This window comes from Podarcis vaucheri (assembly GCF_965113315.1).
Source record: "Podarcis vaucheri genome assembly, chromosome: 10".
Taxonomy (NCBI): domain Eukaryota; kingdom Metazoa; phylum Chordata; class Lepidosauria; order Squamata; family Lacertidae; genus Podarcis; species Podarcis vaucheri.
The window spans coordinates 57,217,833-57,232,313 of record NC_138748.1 but is presented as its reverse complement, the minus strand read 5'-3'; the positions used below and the strand labels follow the sequence as shown (position 1 = coordinate 57,232,313).

Here is a 14,481-nt window from a genome sequence, read left to right as displayed (position 1 = left end):
ATGTCAAGTGCTTGAACATCTTAGTACACATCTCTTTCAGCAACAGCAGCATCTCACAATATTTACATCTTCTATTGAAAAAACCCAACAACAATGAGAGAGAGAGAGAAGTTGGATTTAGTTACTTACTAGGAACCCCAGATACCAGCCGTAAGGGACGCAATACTCGGAAAGCCCGAAGTGCTTTGACGTCAAATCCGGCGCCTTTGCCTCCTATTGAATTTACCCCATCTGCTTTGGTTGCTTGTTCTAAAATTGCACTAAAAAGCCTTGAGTGGAAGAAAATGGAAAGAGGAAACAAATGATTAGTAGACAGCATGGATAAAAATAAAAGGAAGAAAAATTACTGCAGCTTTTTAATATATTGCATATATTGCAAAGAACACAAGAGAAAAATGGGGGGGAATGAATCTGCCTATAAAATGCACATAAATGCAACCATTTGCTCTTTACTTTTCACCTTTTTCACATTTCAGTTTACAGATAGATAATCTGGAATAGCTGAATACTTAACTGAAATATTATGTATGCTATATTTTTGTGTTACTATTGATTTTTTTGTGGGACGGAGGTGGCACTGTGGGTAAAACCGCAGCCCCTAGGACTTGCCGATCACATTGTCGGCGGTTCGAATCCCCGCGGCGGGGTGCGCTCCCGTCGTTCGGTCCCAGTGCCTGCCAACCTAGCAGTTCGAAAGCACCCCCGGGTGCAAGTAGATAAATAGGGACCGCTTACCAGCGGGAAGGTAAACGGCGTTCTGTGTGCTGCGCTGGCTCGCCAGATGCAGCTTGTCACGCTGGCCACGTGACCTGGAAGTGTCTGCAGACAGCGCTGGCTCCCGGCTTATAGAGTGAGATGAGCGCACAACCCTAGAGTCTGGCAAGACTGGCCCGTACGGGCACGGGTACCTTTACCTTTACCTTATTGATTTTTATGTAAGGGGCCTTGTGAGTGCTTTGCCCTAAAAGGAACCTAAAAATACCATATTTACTCAAATGTAATGTGCCATCAAGTCTAATGTGCACCTCAATTTTCAAAACCTTGAAACCAAAAAAGTATTTGCTGGTGAATATAATGCGCATCAGCAAAAAGTCTCTCAATCCAGAGCAATTAATGGAATAGTGTTCAAAGTTAAACATTAAATACCGTATTTACTCGAATGCAATGAACTATCAAATCTAACGCACACACTAATTTTCATGACGTAATCTGGCCAAAAATTGCATGCATTACATTTGAGTAAATGTAAATATGTACTTAAATATAATTAGGCATAAATCAGATAATAAATTAGTTAATAGCAACCCACAACTGCTGTTTGGGCTCTGAAGTGGCTTAAGGATTGCAGGGCTTCACAGCCACCTTCAGAAGAAGAAGAGTTTGGATTTGATATCCCGCTTTATCACTACCCGAAGGAGTCTCAAAGCAGCTAACATTCTCCTTTCCCTTCCTCCCCCACAACAAACACTCTGTGAGGTGAGTGGGGCTGAGAGACTTCAAAGAAGTGTGACTGGCCCAAGGTCACCCAGCAGCTACATGTGGAGGAGCGGAGACACAAACCCGGTTCACCAGATTACGAGTCTACCGCTCTTAACCACTACACCACACTGGTAACTCTCTGGTGTTACTAGCATATTAATTAATGTAAATACATTGGACTGTAATAGTGTATGAGAAGGAAGACTTGAATACACACAGAAAGTAGATGGGCACATATGCTTAGACACTACAGGCTCTCAAAACCAGGGGGTAAAATGTATAAAATACCTTTAAGGAATTGGTTCAGTTACTTGCTCAGTTTACTAAAGAGTTTTATAGTAATTTGCTCACCCTTAGATTAATCCCAAACATACTTATCAGCAAACAAGTCCCACTTAACTCAGTGGATTTGCTGCCAAGTAAATGTATTTAGAATTATCTAATATCTAAAAGGGAAATAATAATGGCATACACCACAGGGTTATTGTAAGGACAAAAGGCATAAAGCTTTTAAAGCACCTTTAAAATTATAAATCTCCTTCATGAATTATTAGAATAATCTTGCAGAAAATTTTGGGGGTTTTTGTTTTGTAATTAGATGGTGCTCAAAAAGACAGCAGATGCCAAATTTGGCTCTGCATATTTCTTACAGTCCAGTGAACAAGCATTAGGAACGTGTTCTGTTTCCTATTCAAATATTTCTGCTCCTCTGCTAAACATAATCCTCTCACCAGATGATGAGTGACGTGTCTGCAGTCGTCCCAGTCCTCTGAAGGAGAGTTCACTGCAAAAGGTTTCTCTGATAGTGTTTTACAGCTTTACTAAAATCTCTCCAAAACCAGAATCTTGCCCGCAAATTCATAGAAGGAAGCTTGCCAAGCCCAGGGTGGTATTAGCTATTATGCTCATGTTAACATGTAATGTGGACTGTCAAATGGAAGATCTTTGCTATAGTCCAATTATGGTTGGAGACATCCCTTCTCATCTGCTCTGTGCAGTCTCTGCATCACATGGAAATACTATAGAAAGCTTGTTCCCAGCCATGCAAGTGTACCCATCTTACACTTTGCACAGCATTCTTTCAAAATTTCCTGCAGTAAAAATCATGGTGACTGTTCCCTCACTAGGCATATCATGAAAAAAGAGTAGAAGCCTCATTTTCAGTCATACATCTCAATCGTCTCTCGTTGTGAAGACATGCTGCTTTCCATTTTCCTTAAGATGATCCATCTTCCATTGTTGTATTTTGAAAGGAACTCATTCTCCTCCACACATGGAAAACAAATGAGCTAAATATGGGATGTCACTCACAATATCTCCTAGGTACATTTCCAGTGGCTTTTCCTTTATTTCCCTCCCCCCGCAATGATCAGTCATCCCGTAACTTGTGATAGAGGAGAAATTCAATTCAGTTTGCATTTAAAAGCAAAGCTAGCTAATTTGCACTTTCCAAAACAATATGTGAACTGAAACACAGCCATCCTTTGAAATTTGCAATCTCCAAATTTTACAGTGCAATTCTTCAGCCAATATGTATAACATATACTGAGGCATACACTGAGGTAAAGTGTGCATAAAAATGCATTTATTAGTGAAAATAGACTAAACAAATGCATATGTGTATATTTGTCTGAAATTCGTATCTAAATGCAGAAATATTTTCATGAAGACTGTTTTAAAAATGCTAAATATATGTGGAAATGTAGAAAACTTAAGAATTGAAAAATGAGAAACAAAGAGAGTGAAACTGAGTTCCTCTTATGCCTACCCATAACCTAGGCAACAAACAATTACAAAAAATTAAAGGTTGTATTATATAGAGCCACTCAGCTGATGGTAAAGTGGAACAGGAGAGCAACAATTTTCAGTGATTCTTCTCTCTCTCCCCATCCCACTCTCACTCACCTCAAATCTGCTTCAGGGGGTTGGGGGACCCCCTAGAGAAGATTTAGGGCTACAGAGGTAGTGGAAATTGTGGACAAAGTCTTCCCTCCTCCTTTCAATGATGGAAGCCATACCATCAGCTGAGTGACACTGTTGTCAAAGCCCTAAAATCCCAATCCAATAAAACCAATCAAATAGCAGCCCCCAGATTCTGTAAAACAAAACAATAACAGACCAGAGGGAAACACAATTTCAGCCACAAGCATAAAATGTAATACAGAGTCACAAAATTCTCTTCACAGAGCTAAAACAACATCCTAAAACCACAGTGAAATATTAATAGAATTATTTTTAAAGGCCTGGGAAAATAAACAAGGTCATTGCCCGAAGCTGAAAATAAATCAATGGACATGTTAGATAGCCTCGCTGATGAGGTCTTTCTAAAACTGGGGAGCTGCTGCCCAAAATACATTCTTTTATGCCTGAAATTCCTAGGTGCTGTACAAAAAACTTAAATAAGTCTCTGCTCTCAGTTATAATCTTCACATTAGGGAAAAGAGAATAAAAGTGAAGATGAATCAATGAGGCGAAACCAAGGTGATTACTAAACAAATAATAGAACAATAGGAGGGTATAATTCTCTCTCAACATCCCATACTATGCAAAGTGATGGAGTCTGAGAGAGGAAAGGTGGTTGGGGCTAGGCAGGCCAATGGAAAGGGCTGGCCATTGATGGGGCTGAGGGTAAAAGAGTCAGGTTGCATTTATCAGATATAATTAGATTACAGAGATAACTACAGATGCCACACACACCCCTTATTTATATATGTATCAAGATGTATATGCCATCCCATAAAGTTAAGGTAAAGGACCCCTGAACGGTTAAGTCCAGTCAAAGCTGACTATGGGGTTGTAGTGCTCATCTTGCTTTTCAGGCTGAGGGAGCTGGCATTTGTCCCCAGACAGTTTTCTGGATCATGTGGCCAGCATGAATAAACGGCTTCTGGTGCAATGGAACACCGTGACGGAAGCCAGAGCACACAGAAATACTGTTTACTTTCCCACGGCAGCGGTACCTAAAGCACTGGTATGCTTTTGAACTGCTAGGTTGGCAGCAGTTGGGACAGAGGAACAGGAGCTTAGTCATGTGGATTCAAACCGCCAACCTTCTGATCAGCAAGCCCAAGAGGCTCAGTGGTTTAGACCACAGGGCCACCTGCCCCATAACATACAGTTATTTGGGTAGATCACAATAAAGAAGTGTAAAAACAATGTAAAAACAAAAAACAAAAAATAAGAAAACAAAACTTACAACAACCCAATTTTACCAGCATGTGAATGAATCCCATTCGCAAAATAGAACCAGCCTGAAATGACTTTTTGCTATCTTACAAAGTTTATTAAGATTTAAACTCTACTATTGGGGACCTTTATCTACAAGCCCTACAGACTCTACACACATGGGACTCTAGAGGATCGGCTATAATTAATTATCTTACTAATACCCATGAGTTAGTGGGTGAATAACTGTCTCTGATGTATTTCTCTGTTGTTAAATGTATGGCTAATCATCTTTCCAAAAACATGGTATTAGTTTTGTCTATACTGTAATATTAAGTCTGAACAGTATCATTCTGTTTTCTTACAACTAAATTGTGTCCTCTTAAGATCTTAAATCTACAGTTTAATGTTATCCATTTTCGAGAAGAAAAGAAAAACAAACTTAAAAAGTAAAGCAGTGTTTTGACTATGATAACCAGTTCAAGATTTTCTGTCTCATTAGACCGACGTCTGATCCCTTCACTCAGCTAGTAACACTTATATACAGCTTAATGACAGAAACCTGTGCAAAGGGACTTTTTCCTCAAAGCAGTATTTAATGGTTCAATTGTAAAAAGGCCATAAATTATCTGAGGTTAAATCCATTTTTTAAAAAAAGCAGCTACTAAAAAAGCAGCATTTGTCCCAGTGCAAGGATAATTGTTAGAAAACTACGAATCTTTAAGTGTGTCTTCCTTCCGAAGGGTATAATTGGGTCTGGATCCATTTCTTGCATTTCTTACTCTTCCTTTTTCTCGGTACAGTTTCATATTGCTAACATGAGCAAGCCAGTCTCTTCTTTCTGAAACAGAACTTGAAGTAAAGCATCCCTGCTAGGCAGGCTCATTGATGGCACAATGTTTTTACTGCTGTGAGTGGCACCAACAGCTGGTAATACTGGTCAGTAGCTGAGGTGCAGAAAGGCTGAGATCAGAAGCAGTGTGATAATTGGGTTGGGCCTTCAGTCAGGCCAGGCTTTACGGAAACTATGCAAAGGTGTCCTGTTACTGAGCTGTTGTTGTTGTTTAGTCGTTTAATCGTGTACGACTCTTCGTGACCCCATAGACCAGATTGTGACCCTTATTGGGTGGTGCACCAAATAGTATCCTGTTTGGTGACCATAATGTCAGGGAATTCTCTAGGACAGTGTAGGTCAGGGGTTGCCAACCTTTTTGGACTGGTGAGCACATTTTCAAGAGAGTACTAGGGACACCAGCCACAAAAGAGCTGTTATGGATGTGTGTGGCATAACATAAAGTGGCTGCCATGGAGAGCATGGCATAACACAAAATGAGAAAGACACATATACTCCAACAACCCTTATGCTTACCATGGACAATCAGTTATGTTCTGCTCATCCTGATTGTGGAGATCATAAAATATTTATTTTACACATTCACACACAAATGCTGCTGCTGCCATTTCACAGAGATCACTTAGAAGTTCAGTGTTTGGGTTGCCTGCCCAAGGGCACCTAAAAAGCCTTCCATGTGCCATGGTTCCCACGTGTGTCAGATAGAATAATAGAGTTATAGCATATAATAGTTGGAAATCCAACCCCTTGCAACGCAGGAATATGCAGCTGTTCTGTAGGGGAATCAAACCAGCAACCTTGGTGCTATCAGCACCATGCTCTAACCAACTGAGCTATACAGCAATTGGCAACTCATGTGTGAGAGCTGACAAGAAAGGGTCAATTTGCAAACAATCACCTCTTTCTCCTTCCATTCATGGAAGAAGTTGATTGACCAAATAGCCTTTAATGAACAGAAGGACAACACTGGATACAACCCATTGGAAGCTTATTAAAATGCCCTACTTTAGTGATAAGCATGCATGCTCAGTGAGATTATCTGTCACCTAAAACAGCTAGTGAATTGGTTTCAGGGTGTTTCTGATTCCATGATTATTTCAAATTAATTAACACTGCAAAGCTGTGATGCTGTTTATACTGCACATAACTAATCCCTTTTAGAGATTCCACAGCATACTGGAAAGTAGTAGGAATCAATTATTGTTTGGAAATCTTGATGTCAGTCAGCTGGCATCAACATGAAAAAGGGCAGGAGTATGCGGGGAAACTCACCAAGACAATATCCCTAAAATACAAATTAGCACAGGTGGCACATCAATGTACCCTAGCTACCATACTGCTAAGTCATGTATTGTCAAATAATCCCTATTTGAGGTTCATCCTATGCTGGAGCTGGAGGAACTACTATCTGGAATTGCCTACACAGTAATAGGGGACAAAAGTTCTATAGTAGCTATGCAGTCATCATTACTCATTAGTATGACTGAAGAGACCCACTTATAGCAGAAAAGGCACTTATGCCAAGATTGTGATCAGTTTTTCATTTAATAGCTCCACATAGATTTACTGCTGTCATTATTACCCTATCTTCTCTCTTAGAAATAATGTATTTTGAAAACTGGCTTTGAAAGTTAGGTGCTAATTAATTTACTTTAACCTAATTTAAGCTAGATAAATAGGTACCGCTTACCAGCGGGAAGGTAAACGGCGTTCCGTGTGCTGCGCTGGCTCGCCAGATGCAGCTTTGTCACGCTGGCCACGTGACCCGGAAGTGTCTCCAGACAGCGCTGGCCCCCGGCCTCTTGAGTGAGATGGGCGCACAAACCCCAGAGTCTGTCAAGACTGGCCCGTTCGGGCAGGGGTACCTTTACCTTTACCTTTAATTTAAGCTAAATCTGTGCAAATTATAATACAAAATGTGGTTTCATCACATGATCTCTTGGCTATGGCTGGTTTCCACATCACTTGAAAACATAGTTATTGTTTAACTCAGATTTAGTGTGAATGAGCATTGTACTGGTGGTGCATGCTGCTCAAAAGTCTTCACTTCACTGCACTGGGAACAACAAACCAAAAGCCTTGGTATGCCATGTCACCCAAAGTGGTGCTCGTGATTTTTTTTTCTTTCCAAACAAATCAGAAGCAATAGCCAAAGTTTACTCTAAATCAGGGAAAGTTTGGAAGAAAGGTTTGAGCCACTTTTCAGAGCTGCAACCCCAATCAGAAACCACAACCTCCTCTGAACAAATAAAACATTGTTAGGGAAGTCCTGTCACTCATCTTCCATGTCATGTGAATTCTGGCCTCAAAGAAGGCTTATTTCACCCAACAAAACTTAAGTTTATCCTTAATGTTGATAACTTTGACGATTCTAAAAGCCACCTCAACCTCTGAATTGGAAAAGCTTTTTCTGCCAGATTTTTGTAAAGGCACCACAGCCCTGCCCGAAAAGGTAGAATGTATTTAATTTCATCATACAGACACAATATCTCATTCCCATTTTGTGTTTAAATAAAGGAAACACATACATAAACCATGAATACTTACCCTACTACCACAATTATAAAATCTAGTAAATTCCAGCCATTGCGGAGGTAAGCGTTAGGGTGAAAGAGAAGTCCATATGCTATTACTTTTAAAAATGCTTCCACTGTAAAAATTATGAGAAAGAGATATTCCACTCGTTCCTGCAGAAAAGACAAAAGAAAACAAGAAACAGTGTTGTTAATTCCATGTAGTATAGAAATTGCAGTAATACACCATTATGAGAAATGGAGCTGGGACTCCAAGATGGAGATAACTATCTTTTTTCACAGGACAACCATTTGGTGTGATCCTAAACTCACTAGGTCCTAAACTGGAATCTCCAGTGTACTGCTTTCTTCCAGGTTACACTACAGGTCTGGGCCTAGTGACAATGAAGCAGCATCTCAGTCAATATGGTGTCAAACCTTACAAATCAATGGGCCAGTCTGTTTTGTTCCCCTTCTCCTTTCTATCTTCTTGCAATGGATTTGAAATTCTGTTCTGCATCAGGAAAACACTGGTCAGACCAGTGTGAGGACTCTAACTTTGCCCATTTTAGATATGCTCACAAGCTACACACATCAGAATCACCACAGAAAAACAGTACAGTATCTATACCCATTAAACTATTCTAACTTCAAATAATGAAACAAGCTCAAAGAACAATTGTAAATTAAACTGAATATCTAACATATGGCATCCAGATCCAGCTGAACATGTTTTTTAGCTAAATAGGATTTGTCATTTTATTTGTTTTTATCATCAACCAAACCAAAAACAAACCATTATTATATACACATTAAAATCAGAATCCACCCCGAAATCTCATTGGATCCATTTTGCTTTCTTTTTTAACCAGCCAACTATGAAAAACCTGAAGCTGAAAAAATATGTTCTGAAATTCTTTGTGTTCAATTTCCATTAATGCATACATGTAGAGTTGTGAATAAGAGATCTGAATTGTGAACCACAGAGTCTCCATTTCAAAGTTCACTTTAGCTACTAATTCAGTAGTGGCTTTTGGCAAGCCACTTCCTCTGGTTTAAAGCCCTCCCCACATCTGTAACTCTAGAGATAATAATACTGATCTACCTAATAGACAGGTACAAGGGAAAAAACACCAGTGCCCACTAATAATCAACTAGCCATCTCTCCACAAAAGCCTTTTTAAAAGCAATGTATCATTAACCAGGAAAGACTAAACAATGAAGAAGCCAGGCAGGCCTCTCTGGGGAGAACACTCAATAACATTGGTGCCATTATAACAATAAAGGATTTTTTTCACATAGCTGCCTGCCTAACTTCAGACTGTAGAAAGAACAATGCAGCAGGGCCCTCTCTGATGTTAATCCGAGCATGTTGGCATGTAGCACAATGTACAGCCACTAAAGTTAAACTGTAAACTGTAATTTTGGGTCAGCATTGTTATGTAACTGGTATTTAGGTGAATGTATTATAAAGTTGTATGTGGTTTATAAAATTGACATTTAACTGATAATATGTTATCTGTTGTGAGGTAACTTGGAATCCTTCTCAGGCTTCTGAGAAGAGGTGGCCCTGCACTGAGTGAGGGAAACCCCTTTTAGAACCTCGGGAAGAAAGCAGGTGCTGCTGACAGAGGCCCCTTAGAAATGACAGTTAGGAATTCATTTGAGAGCCTTCTGAGGGAAATTAGAAAGAGAGATTGGTGACCAGAGGTTCAGATAGAAAACAGATATTTATTTCTAAAGGAAAGGTCATAATTAAAATGTTTATAATGAGGACTACGGTGACAGTGTAACAAACACTGCAATAGTAGAACACTTTGGGGAAAGAAAAGAAAAAAACATTTTAACTAGCTGCTTCAATCCCAAAGCTAGGATTTATTTGCTAGGATTTATTTTACATCAGGATGTTTTGAATGTTTATTTGTTTTCTTATAAAAATTTCCCATTTTAAAATAAACCAGTTTAAGGATCTTGCTAACCTCACATGTCTAACTACCACCTGCTAGTAAGTAATGTTTGATGGGAAGCTATTTATTGACCCATAGTCCCTCAGAGAAGCTTGTTCACTACTACTAATCTTTTAATTTAGGAACCCCTCATAAAGTTACAATAAACTCCAGGGAACTTCCCAGAATAAAATTTGAGAACCACTGCAGCAGAAAAAATGTGAGAAAGAGGAAGCAAAATACATGTTTGAAGGAGGGAAGGAGAGAGAGATGAAAACAGCCCAATAGACTGATCTAATAACGGATTTAATTTTTAAAAATCACATTCATCACTTTAGCCTCTATAGTCAGAAACACACAGTTAAACCTTTGGCTAAGTCAGATGCTCTTCAGGCCCAGTAGAAAAACTGCCATATTATGCATCTGTGTTCCAGTTTTAAATTGGAACCAGTGAAGGCGGTGAAGGTCCTGTGTGAGTGTCTGGAGGCAGTTGGAGGATGGATTGAGATTGAGATTGAATCCTGACAAGACAAAAGTACTGTTTGGGGGGAAGAGGGAGTGGGTATGGAGGACTCTCTGGTCCTAAATGGGGTAACTGTGCCCCTGAAGGACCAGGTGTGCAGCCTGGGAGTCATTTTGGACTCACAGCTATCCATAGAGGGGAAGGTCAATTCTGTGTCCAGGGCAGCTGCCTACCAGCTCCATTTGGTACGCAGGCTAAGACCCTACCTGCCCATGGACTGTCTTGCCAGAGTGGTTCATGCTCTGGTTATCTCCTGCTTGGACTACTGCAATGTGCTCTGCGTGGGGCTACCTTTGAAGGTGACCCAGAAACTACAATTAATCCAGAATGCGGCAGCTAGACTGGTGACTGGGAGTGGCCGCCGAGACCACATAACACCAGTCCTGAAAGACCTACAATGGCTCCCAGTACATTTCCGGGCACAATTCAAAGTGTTGGTGCTGACCTTTAAAGCCCTAAATGGCCTCGGCCCAGTATACCTGAAGGAGCATCTCCAGCCCCATCGTTCAGCCTGGACACTGAGGTCCAGTGCAGAGGGCCTTCTGGCGGTTCCCTCACTGCGAAAAGTGAAGTTACAGGGAACCAGGCAGAGGGCCTTCTTGGTAGTGGCACCCACCCTATGGAATGCCCTCCCACCAGATGTCAAAGAAATAAACAACTATCTGACTTTTAGAAGACATCTGAAGGCAGTCCTGTTTAGGGAAGCTTTTAATATTTGATGAATTATTGTATTTTAATATTTTGCTGGAAGCTGCCCAGAGTGGCTGGGGAAACCCAGCCAGATGGGCAGGGTATAAATAATAGATGATGATGATGATGATGATGATGCTACAATTATCCGTGGCTGAGTGCCACTCTGTAGGCATACAGTGCTACTTTCTTTATCTGAAATAATATGAAAACAAGAAGCCATTACCTCAACTTATGTCATACATCTAAGGTTAACACACTTTCTAAGAGAAGAAGAAGAAGAGTTTGGATTTGATATCCCGCTTTATCACTACCCTAAGGAGTCTCAAAGTGGCTCACATTCTCCTTTCCCTTCCTCCCCCACAACAAACACTCTGTGAGGTGAGTGGGGCTGAGAGACTTCAAAGAAGTGTGACTGGCCCAAGGTCACCCAGCAGCTGCATGTGGAGGAGCGGAGACGCAAACCCGGTTCCCCAGATTACAAGACTACCGCTCTTAACCACTACACCACACTGGCTAAGCAGAACAATGCAAGTTAACAAAATTCCCATTATGTTCCAGAAAAAAGGCATGAGGCTATCCTTATTGTCCACCCAATTATACTATAATTTTAGCAAGATTCCACAGAAGTAGATTGGGAGCATGTTCAGTTTGATAACTAACTCTCAGGAAGCATTTAGCTCCAGGTGGTAAAATTCTTCAACTTGCAATGATCCCTGGAAATACTTCAAACACTATATAATTAATGTACAAATGCTGAAACCTAAGTACAAACATTTGGACATTTCTGAGGGCTGGTTTACAATTATGATTAAATTTCTTGCAAGATGAATAATTTTACCACTCATCACCTGGAGCTTAATACTTCCTAAGAGCTACTTTTCTAACTTAACGTGCATGCAATCTACTTCTAGGGAATCCTGCTAAAATGAACTGAAGTTGTATACCTGCAATGTATTCTTACTAGTGGCCTGCAAGAAATAGATGGTTATTTAAAATTAATACATGAAGTTCAGCCTTTCATATTCAATATTCCAAATTCAATATTCCTTTTTTGAGAAAGACAATCCCAAAACTGTAAGAGCCAAGACTGAGCCCCTGTACCTCCATTATTCAGTTTGTGTTAGCTTTCCTTCCTTGATCATTGTCCAATTGCTCTGTTCCACTATCATATCAAGAACACAACTGATTTTAATATATTTGAATACATAATGAATCTAGGAGGATGGACTAAATGTGTGTGGGTGCAATGGATGAAAATGCCAAATCAATATACATTATAATAATTTCCAGGAAATTTACGTGTTCTACAGCATCAGATGTCACTCAGTCCATTTTGCCTGTTCAATCTAGCAAAGATTATGATTCAGCTCACGGTTGCCCCTATATTTAGGCAAAGTGAGGCAACTGCTTCAGGCTGCAAATGTTGGGGGGCGGTTTGAGGTGTTGGAGGGCAGTCTGCCCTGCGCCTCCTAAACTAGCCTATTGCTCTCAGGAAGAAACTGTCACATCCCAGTGTCAAATTATGATTCAAGCACCAGTCCAATCAACTTCAGTATGTGAAATGGGATACCGTAAGCATCAAAATGTTTTGGGTCAGTCTTGATTCTGCTTTACTGTAAAAACTTTCCAAGCCTTAACAGCCAAACCCTATAATTCTCTCCCCTATGTAGTACCATATTTCCCCCCCCCCACACACAATCTTTTTAGGGACATAATAATCATCTCATCCACTGGCACATAAATTCTTCTCAGGGTTAGGAAGCACAACCATTAAAATCTGTTTCCAGTGGCCTGGCCCTGTAAAAATTATCACACAGATGGTATAACACTACTTTGCAAATATCAAAAACGTTTCCTTCTATATCACCTAATTGTAATAAACTTGGTACATATTATAATTTATGGTGGGAATGTCAGCTGGTGCAAGATTATTGGAATTTAATTTTGACAGAAATAAATATTACCAAAGAAAATATTGTCCAAAATTAATGTTAGGTTTTTGATTATACCAATGTCAAAAGGCTTGGTCTTATATATTATGTTGGCAGCATGAATAGTAATTGCAGCTCACTGGAAAACAGCCCCAAATATTACACTGGATGTTTGGTACCACTCACTCTGGAATATAGCTATAATTGAGAAGATTACACATAATTTAAGATTCTGACATGGGCTAGAATCTCCAGACACCTTTTATATACAGTGGAACCTTCATTTTCAAGACAACGCTTGTCACAAGCCTGGCAAATCTGGAACAATACTTGATGATCTGATAAAGCTGTTAGTCTTTACCTGGACTTTGTTATTTTAACTCATGTGCAACTACTCATTCTATGTATCTATTTTACAGTTTAGTTTTTCATCTTTAAATATTTTTCTATTATAATTGTTTTCTCTGTTTTATATACATTATAAAAGGAAATAATAATAAAAAACATTACAAAAAAACCAATCTAATCCCATTTTTGCTAATCCCATTTTCAGTGCCTTTTCAAGTAGTAATCTAAACCACAGAGGTTAAAAGCTGGCATGAAAATGGATTTTCTTCCCCTGAATTGGGTAATGTATGTAGGATTATAAATTTAGAGAAATATACCCTTTGACACCTATTTCCACTATAGTGATATTAAAAATCTGTGACCTCCTGACCTAAAGCTAATAGTTTCTTATATATTTGGTGGGTTTCTGGAGAATTCTGCACACAATGTCCACTGTCTGTCATGATCATTGTTTACTTAAATTGGAGGTTGCAAAAAGTAGACAAGATCTTATTCTCTAGTGAAGAGAGAACCAAGGGTCTTGTAGCACCTTGACAGATGTACTATGCCATAAGCTTTCCTGGACCAGAGTCTGCTTCATCAGATATTGAAAAGAGATTATTCTAACTGTTCTTTCAAAAACTGCTAATCTAATCTGATTGAGAAGCTGGGCAATTTCCTGAAAAACCACTGCATTAGAAGTTCCTATTGACAGGATTAAACTGGGAGCACTGTTATGAAAGCTGTTTCTCTCAATTTTGAAACAGCTTGCTTAAAATGGTGTATGTACAACTCTTGCTCAAGAGTGTGCTAATTAATGAAACATATTTGCTAATCATTGTTCTTTGAGTTTTTTAGATTTTAATGCATAACCTGAAAGTTGATTCATGTACTCCAAACAGAATCCAGCCTCCAGTTCATCCAAATAGCCTTGCTCTTTACCAGCATTTCACAAAATGCACAGAGGGAATATTGCAAATAATCAAGCTCACTGGCAACTTGTATCAGCAGCCAATTTTTCTTTTTTTTAAAGAAATGAATGGCAGGCAGT

The 14,481-nt window shown here is 39.6% G+C and overlaps 1 protein-coding gene across 32 annotated transcripts in view; it reads right to left on the bottom strand.

The window, feature by feature from the left end:
- The window catches only part of CACNA1C (calcium voltage-gated channel subunit alpha1 C), a gene marked incomplete at its 5' end in the record, with an annotated part of 519,781 nt that overhangs the window by 202,173 nt on the left and 303,127 nt on the right, over nucleotides 1-14,481 (bottom strand). For 30 of the 32 annotated variants that reach the window (XM_082240319.1, XM_082240340.1, XM_082240308.1 and 27 more), the window contains 2 exons: nucleotides 130-269; nucleotides 8,045-8,184. In XM_082240319.1, coding sequence (XP_082096445.1) covers nucleotides 130-269; nucleotides 8,045-8,184 — 280 coding nt within the window. Of the gene's footprint in view, nucleotides 1-129; nucleotides 270-8,044; nucleotides 8,185-8,897; nucleotides 9,078-9,515; nucleotides 9,604-14,481 lie in introns of those variants that run through there. The other 2 variants (XM_082240332.1, XM_082240331.1) reach the window with 2 other exon arrangements.